The following is an 18,467-nucleotide window of genomic DNA, read 5'->3' as shown; positions in this document are numbered from 1 at the left end:
AACAAACCATAAGTGAGCCCAGTATTGACTGTCATCAAAATAGGATGACAGTCAACTCCAGATATTTTCTGCAACTAGTTTCTTATCCAGACTTTTTTCAACACTGAGTTTTTCTTATGTATCCAGTGTAATGTCTTTCTTTTTGCCTGAAATAAAATAGTTAAAGAGAAGTAAATTTATTCTCATGAGCCTCGGATGGCCACGGGAGCTGATGGTGACTGGTGAGGTATGGCCCTCCTTAGTCACCCCACTCTGCTTTCAGATCTGACTCTGTACCGGTCTCCTGTCACTGCAGGTGATGCATGTCACATGGTGCCTTGTGCATGACAGGCACAAAGTAAATCTTTATTGAATTAGCAAGTGAAACCCACTTAAAGATGCTTTTTGTAGATCATAGGCCTTTTGAGGAAAAAGATAATGTCTGCCACCAAGGGGCTGCAAAGTCATATTTGGAGTTTGAAGGCAATAGGACTTTACCTTTATGGCTGAGTAACTATTGTTTAGGAGAGGAAGGCAGCTAAAAAGGTAAGAGTAACTATAAAATTTACCAAGTGCCATCACACCTGAGACACGTCTTCTCTACCTCTCAGGTCTGCCCTACTCTTTTAGAATAATAAGTTCATGAGCACAGCTTTTCAGGTGGGCACTAGGGATTGCTATTTTCACCATGGCTATCTCTTTTCATATTCATTTTAACATACATTCATGGGCATTATAATTTTCCTACCTGATAAAAAAGTGTGAAGAGAATCTTTTCTTTATTTTTCAGTATAGAGGAGGAAAAATGTGCCACCTCTTTTGAAAGGCTGTGATTCAGTTGGAAAGTATATTAGGAAGCACACTCAGCAGGTGTCTAAACTGAAATCCATCTTTTTGATGATGGCATTATTTTTATTTGAGTGCTAAATTTTTAAAATTAATTTTTAACATGTTATATTAAGAGCTGATAATGTAACTTCTCTGTCACAGCATATTCCTTTAAAAAATGAAATATAAATTCTCAGGTTCAAATTTAGGCTATAGTAAAAATGAATTGTTAACTGAGTTTTAAGTTTTTTCTACAGGTTAATTTTTAGTCATGATACGAGAAAGTAACACATATGATAAGAGATATAATTAACTGAACTCTTGCAAAATTTGAGACCAAGAAAGGGATACTAGGAAGATATTTTAATTAATAATGTACCATTAGCATATAGTACTTAAAATTTAAAACCCATTTTATTACACTAGAGATGTCTTTTTATTAGGATGTTCCCTCAAAGGGTCAGCCTATCTAAGTATTAACAACTGGGAGTTAAACCAGCATAAAACAAAAGTCAGCTGAAAAATATTCAGAAATCTGCCTTGAATACAGTTCTCAGTTTTGGCTGAATTCAAATGTAAGCCATTCTTTGATTAGCATCTTCAACTAACAGCGGCCTAAACTGGCCACATCAGGAGTTAGATATTCTCTCTCATGTTCTCAGTCAAAAAAAAAAAGAAGGATTGAATATAGGAGAGGAAAAAGAGTATTATACCCTTGGGAAATGAGCAAGAAGTCAGATTTCTTGCTAATGTAATACTGACAGTTTTTGCCAGAGAAGGAATGGAGTGTGGGAGAATTTTGTTATCATTGAGCAGTAAGTTTAGGTAACATCCAGTAGAGCCAGCATTGGCCTGGGAATCATAAAAGGGTAAGAATAGAAGCAGTGTCTTTTCAGTTTTTCTCATTGACCCAGAAGAATAGCTTCAGGGTGACTCTATCTTCACCCTTTTAAGCCACTTAGGTTTCTCTTGGTATGTGAAACAAGGGGATATTTACTGTCTGGACCCCTCCAAAGGAAATAGAAAACCTCCCTGTCACATGGGGCCTTTCAGTGGGTTGGAAGGATTTATTTCAAACCCAGTGGTTCTGTCTATACATCTACCTCTCTTTAGATCATGATTACTAATCCTATCAATGGGTGCAAATTTTAGTGCAACAACTAGAACAATCAGAGAAAGAAGGTATAAAAAATGCAGATACTGGCCGGGTGCGGTGGCTCACCCCCGTAATCCCAGCACTTTGGGAGGCCGAGGCAGGCAGATCACGAGGTCAGGAGATCGAGACCATCCTGGCTAACATGGTGCAACCCTGTCTCTACTAAAAATACAAAAAATTAGCCGGGTGTGGTGGCAGGCGCCTGTAGTCCCAGCTACTCGGGAGGCTGAGGCAGGAGAATGGCGTGAACCTGGCGGGTGGAGCTTACAGTGAGCCGAGATCGCGCCACTGCACTCCCGCCTGGGAGACAGAGAAAGACTCTGTCTCAAAACAACAACAACAAAAAAAATGCAGATATTGTATGTACTAGTAATTCAATCTCCTCTACTACATATTTTGGTTGTCATGTACTCTATGGAAGCAGTTGCCACTTTGCACTAATCAGTGTATTTGTCTAAATTCCTGAAAGGGTGACATCATTAGTTATTTTTCAGTATATCTCATCACCTTACCCAAGGCCTATATTGTAATAGGCTAAAAGAATTATCTGTGTAAATGTGTTAAGATATTTAATTTTATGAAATGGGAAGAGTGATGAATTTCTGAGGTAGAAGCTGGAAAGCACTTATTCTTGCAAAGGGAAGTAGAAACTTCTAGAAACTACAGGTCTCTTGAATGAGAGGAAGATTTATAGGGTCTATTTCTGATAAAGTCAGAACAGATCAAGGCAGAGGGCCTTAGCCAGATGATCAGTAGAACTCTAAGGCCTAAGAACCTCTTGGAATTATATGCAAAACACCCTTCTATGAACATAGATGCATAGCTTGTATTAGATTCTAAAAGAGATGATGATCACGTGCACATACACAAACAAAACCAGTGTTTTGAAGAACTAACACCGTAAAGATGCAATGGAAGGTCTTGGACTGGGGCTGCCATTCAACTTTATGAATGTTAACCTTAGAGATGGAGTTAATTACATAACAGTTAATATTAAAGTAGTTTATAGTGAAATGGGTCTCTGATATGGTGTTTATCATTATTTCTCTCCAAAATATTCCCTGTTAAAATTGTCATACAGTAATTAATGTGAAACTCATTTAGTATTTTACTAAAAGAAACATGTTTACAGTGGAGGGGGAGAAAGCCAATTAAAGTAAGTTAAAAGCAGTTGATTTTGTCTCTAACACTCACTAATGATACCCCAAATGTACCATTTTGAAACCATTCATTCATATAGCCACTATGATGGATAATGGGAATGCAGTCATGGGGAAAAAAGATCTCTGCCTATAAAGAATTTAAAGCTTGAGAGACAACTTTCAAACTAACCATTATAATGTGACATGGTAAGTGCTAAAATGAAGGGTTGTGCAAGGCAAAATAGGAAGGAGCATGGAGAACAAAACCCTGACCTGGCTTGGGGTCTGAGGGCAGGCTTCTCAGAGGAGATGAGACTAAAATCTAATATTTGTATAGCAAGTACTACCTCCCAAGAACAGTTCTAATGTGTTAACTCAGTTAAACCTCGTATACCATTGAGACATAAAGAGACTAAGTAATTTGTCCAAAGTCATACTGCTATTAGGGACAGTGCCCAGATTTGAAGTCAAGCCATCTGGCTACAGCTTCTGTGTGTTAGCCCCTCCGCTATGCCACCTCTGTGCTTCAGGTAACAATGGTATAAATAAACATATGCTAAAATTGGTGGTGGGGTGGGGACACCAGAAGTGGGGAAAGACAGAGAGAGGAGGAGGAGTCTAACTTTTAGCTCCTAAGAGTTAAATGTTTTCTAAATTCAAATTCAGATTCATTTACATTCATGAGGCTCAGTTTCCTTAATAGTTCCTTCTCCATTCTCTCACCATTTAGAAGAGGGGTCCTGACACTTATCTGTGAGTTATCTGAATTTCCACATATTCAGCTTGTGTTGGGTTACATTTTCACTTAACTTCAAAGATATTCATTTCATTATTTTAATCATTTATTTACTCATTTATTCACTCCCTTTATTTCAAAGTTTTACCTTGTCTATATTGGGTGGTACATCTGGAAGCCTCCTCAAAAGAGATGAGAAGTAAGAAATTCAGTTCTGCAAACTAAGGTGTAAATATTCCTTGTCGTACTTTTACCCCAAATTCTTTTCTAGTCATATAAATTTGCAAAATAAGTAAAAGCTATAACAATAATGCCTCAAGAAAAGGGGAAAAACAGTTTCAATTTCATCTTAGTGTACATGACAAAAACAATGCTTGCAGGTCTTCCATGATTTTCTAGCTACTAGTGACACAGAAGGCCCTTTACAAACTCAGGATCATGGTGTTTGCGTTCTGTTCTTCCCCCTGCTGTGGCTCCATGGAACCTCCATAGAACCAAGCATTTGAGGAGGCCCAGTGCTTCTTCAGACCACTGCTATCCATTTAGTGGGCTCCGGAGTCCCACCTGCTCTCAGGAAGTGACTTGGGTCCTGGAAGAAGTACTGCTTATTATTTGTTCCTACGTGGTCCCTGCTGACTTCATATTATAATATTGTTTAAAAGTTTTCTTTACTGGAGCAAATATCTTCCATTTGTATTATGTCATAAATTTCACCTGGAATAATAAGACTTTCACTAGCTTTTGTGTGTCACCTCTTTTTACATCGCTTGTCTGGTGGCACTGAGAATACCTCTTCACTGAAAATGGATCCTTTACAGTCAATAATAGGGTGGCTAATGTTCGTTTTTCTTGGGAAAACTGAAATGCGCACCTTTTATCCCATTATACTGATCCTCCAGCTCCAGATTATCTGATTGCGTAGCTTCTCATTTTCTCTTGTATCTTACTACTATTATTAATAAGAATTCTGTTGCTAATAGCTTTGGAAAATAATGTGTGCTTTCAGCCACTACCTGTATTTTTATGGTTTGTCTGATTTAGCTGGACTTTGATATTTACTTCAAATGCTTTGTTGCAGATCAAATGTGACGAGCCCTAATGTCCCTCTAGATTTATTTTCAATGTCCTAAATTTTGCTAGAAGAGAATGGGGTTAATACTTGAACTAAGTATAACTAACATTTAACACCTTTAAGTGTATAATCTGTAGTCTATATTCTTTACGTGTGATATACCTATAGATATGTGTATGTGTATATATCTAGACACGTATCTATAATACCTATACATATATTTACAAATATATATAGTCGGAGAAGAAGACTTTTTAAAAAATGTAGGATAACAGTTTTGTAAATATCTGTGCACACCTTTTATGGTGAAATTGCTTTTTCCTAAAGTGTATTTTATTTCTTTAACACACAAAAGTCATATTTTAGAAAAAATGTTATCAATATACTCTCTCAAGTTCCCAGCCCATCATTCTTTTTATAGCCTTTTGCACACGCTTTCTATTTTGGAAGTAATCTTCAAATTTATTTTGTCAAACAATACTATAAGGAATGTTTATAGAATATTATAAATATTTATGAACTTAAAAACATCTATAATTATTTATTGTTTTAAAGAATACATTTTAGGTTTTGGTATAAAATCTTACTTTGTTCTTGCCTGAACCTAACTATTTCTAGGATCGGTGGGATTTCATTCATTTTGTTTTTTTAATCAGTGTTTTGAGTACCTACTTTGTATGAGATTATGCTGAGTTCTGAGATACTATGGCAAATAAGCTGGATATAGTCTTTGGCCTCATGGAAATCATTTTACATTTGTGATGACTGTGTCTAAGGAACTTCAACTATGCTTTAGGTTTTTTTCCTAACAGCAGTTCTTCTTTTGCCCAGGGCAAATACGTAAGATATGTTCTTAGAAATGTCCTACAGATGTTACATACTTCTTCCAAAAATAAAAAAGTCATAAATTTCTTGACATGGAAAAAGTGGATAAAAACAATGCCTGCAGGTCCTCCATGATTTTCTAGCTACTAGTTAGACTTACTTTTTTTTTTTTTTTTTTTTTTTTTGAGACAGAGTCTCTGTGTGTCACTCAGGCTGGAGTGCAATGGCGTGATCTCAGCTCACTGCAACCTCTGCCTCCCGGTTTCAAGTGATTCTCATGCCTCAGCCTCCTAAGTAGCTGAGACTACAGGTGTACACCACCACGCCTGGCTAATTTTTGTATTATTAGTAGAGACGGGGTTTTGCCATGTTGGCCAGGCTGGTCTCAAACTCCTGACTTCAGGTGATCCACCCACCTCAGCCTCCCAAAGTGCTGGGATTACAGGCGTGAGCCACCATGCCTAGCCAAAAAAGTAGAGGTTTTTTTTTTTTAAGTCACTGGTGTTTTATGCAATAGCAACTTTTTGGTTGACTTCTGAGACCCAAATCTAGTTTTTTTAGTGCTTAGAGAGTGATTTTTAACCACAAGGGTTTTTATCTAAAGCTCATGAACCCCTCAGACAGTAGTCTCAAACTCTAGTGTACAAAAAACTCACTTGGGACACTTGCTCAAAAGTAATATTTCTGGGCTTCATCCTGTAGAGATGCTGATTCATTAATTCTGGAGAAGATCCAGAAATTTGCATTTTTAATGCTACAGAAGATCCTGAACCATACTGCCCTGTGAGAGCCAAAGATGGACTTCAGGTGGTTCTGTTTAGCCTTCACACTGTGACTATATGAACTGAATTCAATGAGAAGGTCTAGGAGGCTTTAGAAGACTTTCCTTAGTTTCTTAAAGGGGCCTGCAAAAATACTATGATAATATTAGAAGCAGTGGTTTACAAGTAGTAAAGTCATCCACACAACGAACAAAAAGAACCCACAGCAAAAGGTCTAACAATTAAAGGAAAATCTATAAAGCAGATATAAATAAGTTACAGAGGAATCCAGAGCAGTGTCCCCCACACAGCTGTTTTTGAGAATATCTCAGAAGTGAGTAGATATGTGTTGATAAACTGGTGTTCATAGCTCGAAAAGTTTTGAGAAACACTAAGTTTAGAAAGTTATTACTTTATTATGGAAGGAAATAGAGACTTTAATATGCTAATTAGCTTTGTGAATTACTTTAAGAAGAATTCAGTATGTAGTATTTCCCAAGCTTATTTGGTCATAGAACCCTTTTCATATAATCTAAAATGAAAGCAATTTGAGAAATGCCCTTTAACAGAGGGATAAACATTAGTCCCTGAGTGTAGCATAGAAATAAATAACTTTCATTATAACTCTATCATGAAGAAAAATTTACATTGTTTTAAATACACTAAATAATAAAGCAGAATATTTTATATTGCATTTTAGAAAAATTCTTGTTTAAATTATATATAAAGAAAAAACCCTCAACTATCTCATTATTTACGTGGACTTACTCATCTAGTTGATGGTAAATTACTTTCTCTAAAATGAAAATTTAATTTTATCTTTATAATATTTGGGAGATTTAGGAGAAATGTGTATTTCCTAAGAATCATAGAGCTCATCTTATAGCCAAACAATAGTTATTATGTCAGATATTTTACAGCAATAGTTAGCAGCAGGCCAGAGTTGCCTGTGTATAAACATGTATGTCCAAAACTTTGAAGCACAACAGTTCCATGGTGATTTAAATAAATAAATAAAGGCCAGGTTGGCTTAGTGGGGGAAGGAGAACTCCTGGATTGATTGTATCCAAAAAGTTTTCAGAAGGGCGCCGTGGCTCACGCCTGTAATCGCAGCACTTTGGGAGGCCGAGGAGGGCCAGCCTGGGCAACATGGCAAAATACCATCTCTACTAAAAACACAAAAATTAGCCGGGCATGGTGGCAGGCGCCTGTAATCCCAGCTACTCAGGAGGCTGAGGCAAGAGAATCGTTTGAACCCAGGAGGTAGAAGATGCAGTGAGCCGAGATGGAGCCACTTTTTTTTTTATTTTTATTTTTTGAGACATAGTCCCAGTCTGTGGCCCAGGTTGGAGTGCATTGGCATAATCTCGGCTCACTGCAGCTCCACTTCCCGGGCTCAGGTGATCCTCCCACCTCAGCCTCCTGAGTAACTGGAACTACAGGCTCATGCCACTACGCCCAGCTAATTTCTGTTTGTTTGTTTGTTTTGGTATTTTTTGTAGAGATGGGGTTTGCCGTGTTGTCCAGGCTGGCAGATAACGTTTTCTGGAGAGGTAACTTAGAGGGGAGGAGCAAACAAATAATATTGAAAAATGCAGAAAGGAGATTAATTTAGCAAAGGAGAAGGTCAAAGGAATTTCTGCTGGGAGAAACTCTTTCCTAATTTTGTTAACAATTAGAGTTCAAGGGACAGAGAAACATATGCTTAGGCAGATAGAAATCATGAGTTAAGGTGTGATGATTAGGACACTAGTCCTATGAGATACTGTGAGGTAAAATAAGTTTGGGAAATGCTACTTCATCCGTTGTGCTTAATTTTGCTTTAATTGGCCTTTCACAAAGTGAATTTATCACAGAATTATTTTCCCCATAAATTGAGAACCCGTACAATACCCCTGGGGAGAACACTGAGCTGATAGTAATAGGAAATAAGGACTACTAATTAATGGGCCACTACCATAATCATTGGTTCTTTGGGACAAAAAAATGATTAGATTTAGGTCATATATTTTATTCTGTCCTCTTACATTATTTAGTTATAAAGATTCACTGAATTAAAAGAATATTTACCTTTCACAATTGTTATATTCCTGGAATACAAGATTCTTCTAAATCCAGGTCATGACAGTAAGACCTCTTCATCTAGAATCCTCAGACCTCACATAGTTGTCAACAAGTAGCAAGCACTCTTATATAATTTTGACTCTTAAAGATTCTTCTTGGGGTGCTTCTTTGCTTACTTTATAAACATTCACAAGACTTCCAGTTTGGAATTGAGCCAGATAAAGACTTCTTAAACATGCTTAATTTCTAGTGAAGCTATTGAGCGGCCTTTCCTAGTAAAGAATCAGGAGGGATTCTTAAAGCCTTTGAAAATTTGGTTTATAAACATTTTAGGTCCAAAAGGAAATTTAAGGTTTAGAAGATTAAACTAGCCACTCATCTACATGAGCAAAGCTTAAGATAAGTCAAATAGACCAAATGGGAATCAAGTACCAACTAAATAAAACATAATATATGTGTTCTCTTTTCATTTTGCGGCATAATATTTCTGGCAAAGCCTTAGTTGTATATGCTGCCTATACATACTTGTGTTCTCTAGCATGCCCATAGAAGAACAGTAGATGTGAGTTAGATTTTCATGTATATTGGGCTAATGTCAACTTAGAGATGAAACAGAGTTTTTGTATTTACTTGCGGGTTTTTAAAAACCTTTCTACTGTTTCAGAACAGTACTAAATTTTGCAGTCTAAGTTGGTAGACAGCTCTTTCTCATAGTACCTGCAAAGAGACCATGACATTTTTGGTCCTTAGTGAAAGACTATTATAGGACTACAAGTTTGATGCTAACATTTTAAAGTTTCACTGAAGTGAAGTAGATTAGCCATAAAATTGTTAGATTTCTGGAATCTTCCTTCTACGTCCATGTGATGAAGGTAATCTTTTTTTTCCCATGGAATTGGCAGACCCTATACAGTTTTTGAATAGCATTTGTATTTTGTCTCCAAAGGCATTTTGTGCTAAGTTTGTAGGAGTTTACAAATTTTCCAATTTATGATTAAGCTTCAAGCTCTCTCTTACATATGTTTTAAGAAAAGGCATTAATTAAGAAAGAATTCTTTTAAATCCTTTAAAACTTGGTCAGAAAGACCATTTAGTGATGTAATCTAAAATGAAAGCAACAAATTGGAGTTGAGAACATAAAATAAGTGAATTATTCTCCATACTCTTAAAGAGTATAAAGGGATTTTATTATATTATTAAAATGATAGTAGCGTAATTATAAGAGGGCAAAAAAACTAGTAGCGTAATTTATTAGTAGCGTAATTATAAGAGGGCAAAAAAAAACCTTTAAGTTGTATTGTTCTTATGCAAATAATAGATATCACAATTATTTAGACAGAAGTTATTTTTAAACATGACTTCATGAATTATGTAGTCTAAATTCAATAGCTACCTTAATTTGCTTTTTTTAATGATAGGAACAACACTTATAAGGTCTTAAAGAGTGTATCTTTAATATAGTGTTTTATAAAATGTTTATTTTAATTTCAGACTTACAAAAAGGTTGCCAGGATAATACAAAGAATTCCTTTACATTCAAATTTCCCAAATGTTAATATCTGACCACATTGCCACTTTTGCTTTCTCTCTCTTTCCTTCTTTGCAAAATTTTATTTTTTCTTTAACTGAAAATAGTCTGCAGACACTCTTGTGTATTTCAGTGTGTATTTCCTAAAGACAAAGACATTCTCTTGCATAACCACAATACAGCTATATAAATCAGGAAATTAAGTCATACAGTAATAGCATTGGATAGTAGACTTCAGTCAGATTTCACCAAATTATCCCAAGAATGTCTTTTATATGAAAATAAAATGCTGATTATGTATTAATTTCAGTTTTACTTAATGTCTATTTAGACTCCTTTAGACTAGGTCATTTCCTGGCGTTTGTACTTCCTCACATGGCACTTTCGAAAAGTACAGACCAGTTATTTTGTAGACTGTCCCTCAATTTGGGTTTGTGTAATATTTCCCTGTCATTAGATTTAAGTTATGCCAGACTGAAAAAAAAAAAAGCAGAATTGCATAAGATGTGATTTTACAAGAAATAAAATTTCTATTTATAACTCTGAGAATCAATCTAATTATTTAATTGCTATATTTGCCTGAAACAGAATATTCATCTCCAGCTTCCCAGAAGAAAAGATACTCCTAGGAGATTTTATATCTATTTCTTAATGAACTAATTTGGTTTAATTATGGAGGAACTTGTTAGTTTTTATATGGTTTATGGAATCACACAGGTCATTCTAATATTTACTGAGAAGATAAATAAAATGTATGACAGTATTGATCTTTTCTTTTCACAGTTACTCCTGAATGCTCACAGAAAGGAAGAAACTTCTCTCTCCCTTTAGACAAAGTTGAATTCTTATCGCAGCTCATAAAATCCTTTATGAAACTGGAAAAAGGTGTTCAAGAATTGTTTGACGAAATACTTTTATCACTCAAGATAACCAGGAATACTTCAGGTAATATCCTCTTTTGTTTAAATTTGTAAATCTATAATTTCTCTGTGTTTTTGCTTCCTGCTGCTTTGAAAGAAAACGATTACTTGAAAAAAACACACATGAAAGAATTCTTTAAATAAGCATTCAGTGTAATGCACACCATGCATTATATATAGAAATGCATACATTTTTATCCTTCATGCTTGGCAAGTTCCTTAATTCTAATTGACAAAGCATCATACATCAATTCTGGATGATTTTTAGCTAAAATTAGATCAATTTTTCTTTTCAAAGAAACACAACTAGCCTATGGAAAGAATAAGCAGACTGGGTGGTCTAGTATCTTTTCTTTTGCTCCTAGCACCCAGATGATCTTGAGCAGAACATTTAGTCTCCTTAGACCTGAATTTTCTCACCTTCAAAATAATGATGTAGGACTACATTAATTTTCTCCTTGTTTTCTTTCAGGATTAGATGCTTGAGATTTCAATATGTTATAATGTTATATAGGGTTGTGAGAATTAAATGACAGTGAAAATGAAATACCTAAGAAAATGTCTAGTATATCATAAATGATCAATAAATGTGAGTTGTTAAAATAGTAATTATAATTATGGAATATGTTGTTCTTAGTTTAGTCTTAACAAAATCTCTTTGGAAAAAGCCATGCTGTGTGTACTGAATAATATTTCCAACATTAAAGGTAAAATTCAAAGGTATAATGGTTGAGGTATGTTCTCTGTTATCATATCTATATTTATAAAAATTTTCATTTTCCTCAGAGTGAAATATACAAAGTTCTCCTTTACATGATACCATATGCCATTCTAAGGAGTGTAAATATATGTATATATTTGCTGCATCTGCAAAAAAAAGTGAAGGAAGCAAGTGATTAACAATTAGTCTGAAAAATTTAATCCCCAAAACCAATCTCTTGGTAAAATTATTTTCACTTATGTTTACTCTTGTATTCCTTTACTTACTTTGCCCATGTAAATAATGTCAGAAAAGTTATAGGGTTGAATTTTGTTTTACATTAAACATAGTTTACTGGCCTTCTTTGTTTCAGGTGAAATTTAGGTAACACTGTTATATTATAAAATAACATAGATTACTTTTTCAAATTTGAAGATAATTTGAAGAAAAAATAAAGATGGACTATAGATTTCTGAAGCCAACCCAAAAAAAAGCCAAGGGGAAAGTAATAAAAATACAAGTCAGAAAATACGAATATTAATTAAAATAGAGAATGAAAAAGTATATTTAGGAGAGAATGTGACCCTTAAAACGTCTTTTAGATAGAGTTTGACTGTGAGGTCAAACAGAGATCTGAATAGAGAAATATGATATCCTAATTATTGATTGACATATTGGTTCCTGGAACAGTTGACATTGGAGTTAGTACTCATCCACTATGCCTGGCTAAGATCTGTCATCTCTCATCTACATCTCTAACAGATTTTTTCTGAGGTAGGCATCACGAAACAGAATGAACTTCAAAACACCTAGGCTTCTACCCATTTTGAATCATCTTGTATTCGTCCTAGGCTTGACCCTTGGGAATTAAGTCAGTTATGTGAACTTTATTCTTCTTAAAGTCAGCATAAATTCAAAATTAGAATTCTGTTAGGAGGTATTATAAAGATGTAAGACTGAAATGGCCAAGAATTGAAGCACAGATTTGGCATGCTGATTTTAGAGAAAAGGAGAACAATTTTGAAAACGGTGATTCAATTCCATTAGATTAAGGTCAGGCAATGTGGACACTTGCAAATGCTGGATATCTAAGAGCAATGGTTACCATTCTTGAATAAAAGTCAACAGAGCAAATACATAATTTGCCACAATATACTGTTGCAAATGTGTCATCTTATAAGCAGTAAGGCAGATAAAGCAACTTCAATATCATGTTAATAATAGTGGACTATATGAACACATTTGTGGATTATCAAACACAGGATGTAGAAGGAATTTCAAGGGGCAAGTATAAGAAGTGTCTAAGTACTAGAACATCTCCTTGTGATATATGTAGTCTTCTTTGTTGAAATTCATGTATTTTGGTCGCAAACCCAAGATTGATTTAATGTGACACAGCTTTATGTAAATAGATTCCTGAGAAAAATAATCTTGAGGGAAATTGTCAAGAAAAATCTTAAATGTTTTATTCAGTGTATCCAAGTTAATCAATTCTTATCAAAAGCATTGGTTTCTTAAATCAGGAAGGAAAAGACTCCTTGAAATGGATGATTAAGGAAGCCAACTATATCTTAACTATTGGGTATTCCTGATAGTTAATGTTTTGCTTAGAAATCTTGTGAGGAAGAGAATAGGGGGAAAAAAGAGAGGAAGTCATTTGGTTTCCTGTGTGTTTATTTTGATTGGAGCATATTTTGCTAATAAAGATCTTGGAAAGAGTTGCCTACGATGTCTATGTAACCCAAACATATGAACAGATGAAAAGTGAGGGCTTTTTTTTCATTGTGCAGATTTTTAAAAAATGTCCAGACACTTAACATCACATAGAGAAAATATAAAAATGATTAACCAAATATTTTACTTCTTACTTTGATGTTTACTATTATATTGTAGACTTAGCCAAATTGGCCATTCTCTCAGTAATTTGATTGTAGACAAGAGATTTTGTAGAGATACAATAAATATTTTCTGAGAAAGAAAAGATATTTTATCATTATTTGCTTTTGTTTGGTCATGATTTGATGGTTTTCTATTTTTGTCACTTCAAAAAATGAAAGACATTATTTGACTGTTGTGGTGCCTTACTGTATTAGGTGATGATGTCTTATGGAGTGGCCGTGGATTTGATTTATGGGGCTTTTCTAATGCTTCTTTGGAATAAAGTTGTTCTTTGGGCAATTCCTCAATTTTTCCAAAGGTGGCATCTGAGATTTATCTAAACCAGGAGGCTTCTTGGCCCTCATTTTTCTTTAGCCCCAGCAATGACAAAGAGCAATGGCTGCTTCAATTGGATGTAAGAAGAACACTTAGGGTTTGTCTCAGAAGAATCAAAGATTTCAGATCTTCTGAAAGATTGTTTGTACTCTTAGGGGGTCTTAAGAGGGGTCAAATGGCTTCTAAGAGTTCCTTAGCTAGATGGTTAAGGGATTGTATTAGGGAGGCGTATGTAGTTAAGGTAAAGAGGCTCCTAGGGTTTGTAAAGCTCATTACACTAGGACTTTAGCTGTTTCTTGGGCAGAGAGGTCGAAGGCTTCCACATTGGAAATTTGCAAGGTGGCCACCTGGGTTTCTCTTCATACTTTTTCATGGTATTATCTCTTGGATGTAGTCTCTTCTACAGATTCAGCTTTTGGTGGGAGGTTGCTTGTGAGCCAGAAAAAGAACAGTGAAGAAAAGAAAGACTTGTAGTTCCCACTTAGAGCTGCCAACAAGGCAAGTTGCTTTGTAGTGCACACAATGGGAACCTATGAACACCAATTTGGGTGTGAAAGTGGATGTCACAGGGAAGTACTGCCAACCTCTACTCTCTATGAAAGAAAGCGGCAGTGTAGAAACTAACCAGAAGTATAAAATTAACCACAGAGAACTCTGTAGGGGAAGCTGTTGAGCAGCTGGCATTCTTGTGACCCTCTGCACTCTTCTGAGGTTCTTAATCTAGGCATGCTTTTAAAGAAACCAGTATTGACTGCATGCAAATAACTGTATTTTACAGTGATGAGCCGAAAGTGGGCTACCTTCTCTAGACAATGATAATAAGTGTATAGATTTTAAATATATTTTTTAAATATATGAAATAATTCATCAAATGTTTAGAGTTCATAGAAATTTACATTGCCAAATTTCAAAATTGACCATTTTGAATTCCAAACAAATGTAAAAATGCCACAATTTGTTAAATCCGGAATATATCATATTAGTGTAGATCCCGTGTTAGTAATCCTATCTAAAGATGATAACTTTTGCTTCCCTGTACAGAATTAAGTTTTTTTAAACCATTTTAATTTGGGGGAGAGGGATTGTATTTTAAAGGCTATCATAATTGCTTCATAGTTCATTTTCTATATCTTACTGTGGAATTGCTCACCAGCAAAAGAAGTCTTGGAAAGCTTCTTTTTTTCCTTAGTCATCTTGAGTATAGGCAGATGGTTTGTATAACATCTGAGCACATTACTTTGAGTGAATAAACATAATGTATTTGGGAGTGAAATGATAAATACAAGATAATTAACTTTTTCCGTAAGTCTTAAACTATAGCTACACAATAACAGACAGTTACTTCCAGCAACAGATCTGCAAAGCTTATACTTCAATCTAGTATTATTTTTCCAAAGTAAATACCTTTTAAATGAGCTATCTATAGAAAAGTAAAGTGACATTAAGAATCCAACTGTTGTCCCTTCTTGTCATTAACAACTTGATCTTTATTATTTTTTCTTTTTTAAAAAACTGAAAACTTTTAAATAGGATGAAAGAGTAACTACTTCATATATATCTCCATGTTAAAAATAACTAAAAATCTTGTCATACTATGTAGAAATTCTCTTTTATAACAATTTAGAAAATGTAGAAACACCTCGTTATTTCTACTAGAGGAATAGTTTTCCATTGGTGCATGTATCATAATTTAACCAGTTATTCATTGATGGACAGTTAGGATTTTTTTCTCTCTTCATTTGCTACCACAAAACATGATATGGCAAATTTCCTTAACTATTTCTTCTATGTACACAACTATATCTGGATGGTAAATTTCAAAAGTAGAATTGCTAAATAAACAGGCATGATCATAAAGAGGATGAAAAGATAAGCCACAAACTAAGAAAAAACTATTTGCAAAACACATATATGATAAAGAACTTGTATCCAAAATGTACAAAGAACTCTTAAAATTCAACAAGAAAACAAACAACCCAATTTAAAAATTGATAAAAAGATCTGAACAGACACCTCACCAAAGAGGATATACAGATGGCAAATAAGCATATGAAAAGATGCTCAACATCATGTCATTAGGAAAATGCAAATTAAAACAAGATGACACTACACACCTATTAGAAAGGCTAAAATCCAAAACACGTACAACACCAAATTCTGGCAAGGATGTGGAATAACTCTCATTCATTGCTGTTAGGAATCCAAATGGTACAGGCTCTTTGGAAGACAGTTTGGCAGTATCTTACAAAGCTAAACATAGTTTTACCATACAATCCAGCAATTGCACTCATAGGTATTTATCCAAATGAGTTGAAAACTTACATCTGTACAAAAACCTGCACAGGAATGTTTATAGCAGCTTTATTCATAACTGCCAAAACTTGGAAGCAGCTGAAATGTTCTTCAGTAGGTGAATGTATAAACAAACTGTGGTACATCAATACAATGGAATATTATTCATCGATAAAAAGAAATGAGATGTCAAACCATTAAGAGACATGCAGGAACCTTAAATGCGTATCACTAAGTGAAAGAAGCCAATGTGAAAAGGCTACATACTATAGGATTCCAACCATATGACATTATGAAAAAGGCAAAACTATAAAGACAGCAAATAGATTAGTGGGTACCAGGGTGGGGGTATGGGGAGGAGGGATGCATGAGTGGTGCAAAGTGAATTTTTAAAGCATGGAAACTATTCTGTGTGACAGAGAAATGGGGGGTACATGACATTATACATTTGGCAAAACCCATAGAATTGCACAACACAAAGAGTGAACCCTAATGTAAACTGTAGACTTAGTTAATAGTAATATTTTTATATTTGTTCATCAGCTGTAACAAATATACCATATATTGCAAGTTGTTAACAGTAGAGGAAAGTGAGGGCAGGGAGGAAGTAGATGTGAACTTTCTGTACTTTCTGCTCAATTTTTTTGTAAACTGAAAACTTTGCTAAAAAATAAACTATTAATTTTCAGAAAGTGGACATTTTGAGAAAGATTGGCAAGTCAGCTTGTCATATCTACTTTGACAGTTGATGGTGTTTTTGTTGTGCAGGCTTACTTTATGGTTTCTGCATTTTGTGTCCTGAAAAGTCTTCTCTATGTGGATCTTTTAAAAAATTTCCATATTTTCTTTTAATGGGCTTATAATTTCCTTTTTCTTTATTTAAAAATCTTTGACTAATCGGATTTTATTTCAATTAGAAGTGATCCTTATTTGTAACACTGTCTTCTTGAAAATACATCATAAAATGCAAGCCATAAAAAATCATTTTAAGTTAAATGATATAACACTGTTTGAGTCTAAAACCTTCTTTATGTTGTGATGTGTCTTAAGAAATGGAATAGGATTCTTAAACTGCAGTCCATTGGATTAATTAATGAGATTTACAAGAGGGCCTGGGAATCCCCAATTGTGTGTGTGTGTGTATGTGTGTGTGTGTGATGCACATGTGCCTGCCATACAGTCATCTTATGCATTTTTGTTTGTAGTGTTCTGTCACTTTAATCATGTTCTTAGAGTGTTCACAAATCCAGAGATGATTAAGAAATACTAGAGTTGATGAAAACTTTTCCTCAGAATATATAAACTCTGATAAAATTTCCCAAGATAGTGATGTTATTGCCAACCAAATGGAATTTTTACCTTTAATACACTTTATACACAAGACGGTTGAAATTAACATCAGAACAAAACACTTTTATTTCATCAACTGTATTCCTTAGAAATCATTCACAATTAAGTTCATAGAGCCACATTTAGGAAAAGAAAACATGCATCTACTAGATGACTCTATTGGTCAGAGTCTCTACTGATAAAGTCAGTTAGATTTTGAAATTTGCTTTGCCCAGGCATAAAGAAATTGATTCTTGGCAAATCATGGGGAAAAAAAGAAAAGTTACATCATAACATAGAATTCATCATCATATACCATGTCTAAGCCAAAAAAAAGGTAAACAAATTATTCATACTGAATCAAATTATCATTAATCTAATCTTAATGGAAAAGTAGAAAGATGTATTTTTGGAGTAGTTATTTATTACATTTTTATAGATCAAATTTTTTTTCCCATGGAAAAGAGTTTCTTAATTGTAAAAACCAAAATTTGTGGAAATATTTCCATTTTCGGAGCTAGGGATTATTTTATGCCTGTTTCAGAGTTTGTGTTTTTTAAATGAATCACTGATATGCTTAAGGGTATAATTTTTCTCGTTATGCTGATGTTTATGTCTTTTTCTTCTTTGTTTGAAGTTAACATGCTAGGAAATACCACCATTTTAAAAATGTAGTACTTTAGAATTAACTTTTTAAATGAACAAGGAAATAATATCTATTTTGTCCTCTTAAATTATCAACATGAAAATAAACTAATGAAAAAAATCTTTATTTTGAAGATTATATGTTTGTGTACATCAAACATGAATGTAATTGGGATGTAGATTTCATCAAGTTGTATGTGGGAAAGGACTCTATCTATCTTGATTCTGTCATTATTGTAATGGTGATGTCAGCCTGCATCTTTTTTACTATATTCT

At 34.3% G+C, this 18,467-nt stretch overlaps 1 protein-coding gene across 1 annotated transcript in view; it reads left to right on the top strand.

The window, feature by feature from the left end:
* Positions 1-18,467, top strand: part of KIAA0825 (KIAA0825 ortholog) — a 474,586-nt gene that overhangs the window by 120,281 nt on the left and 335,838 nt on the right. The window contains exon 6 of the mRNA XM_055233339.2: positions 10,875-11,036. Coding sequence (XP_055089314.1) covers positions 10,875-11,036 — 162 coding nt within the window. The remainder of the gene's footprint in view (positions 1-10,874; positions 11,037-18,467) is intronic.

Source organism: Symphalangus syndactylus, chromosome 11 (genome assembly GCF_028878055.3).
Source record: "Symphalangus syndactylus isolate Jambi chromosome 11, NHGRI_mSymSyn1-v2.1_pri, whole genome shotgun sequence".
Lineage (NCBI taxonomy): Eukaryota > Metazoa > Chordata > Mammalia > Primates > Hylobatidae > Symphalangus > Symphalangus syndactylus.
Note: the sequence above shows the minus strand (reverse complement) of the source record. Positions and strands in the feature narration are given on the sequence as shown.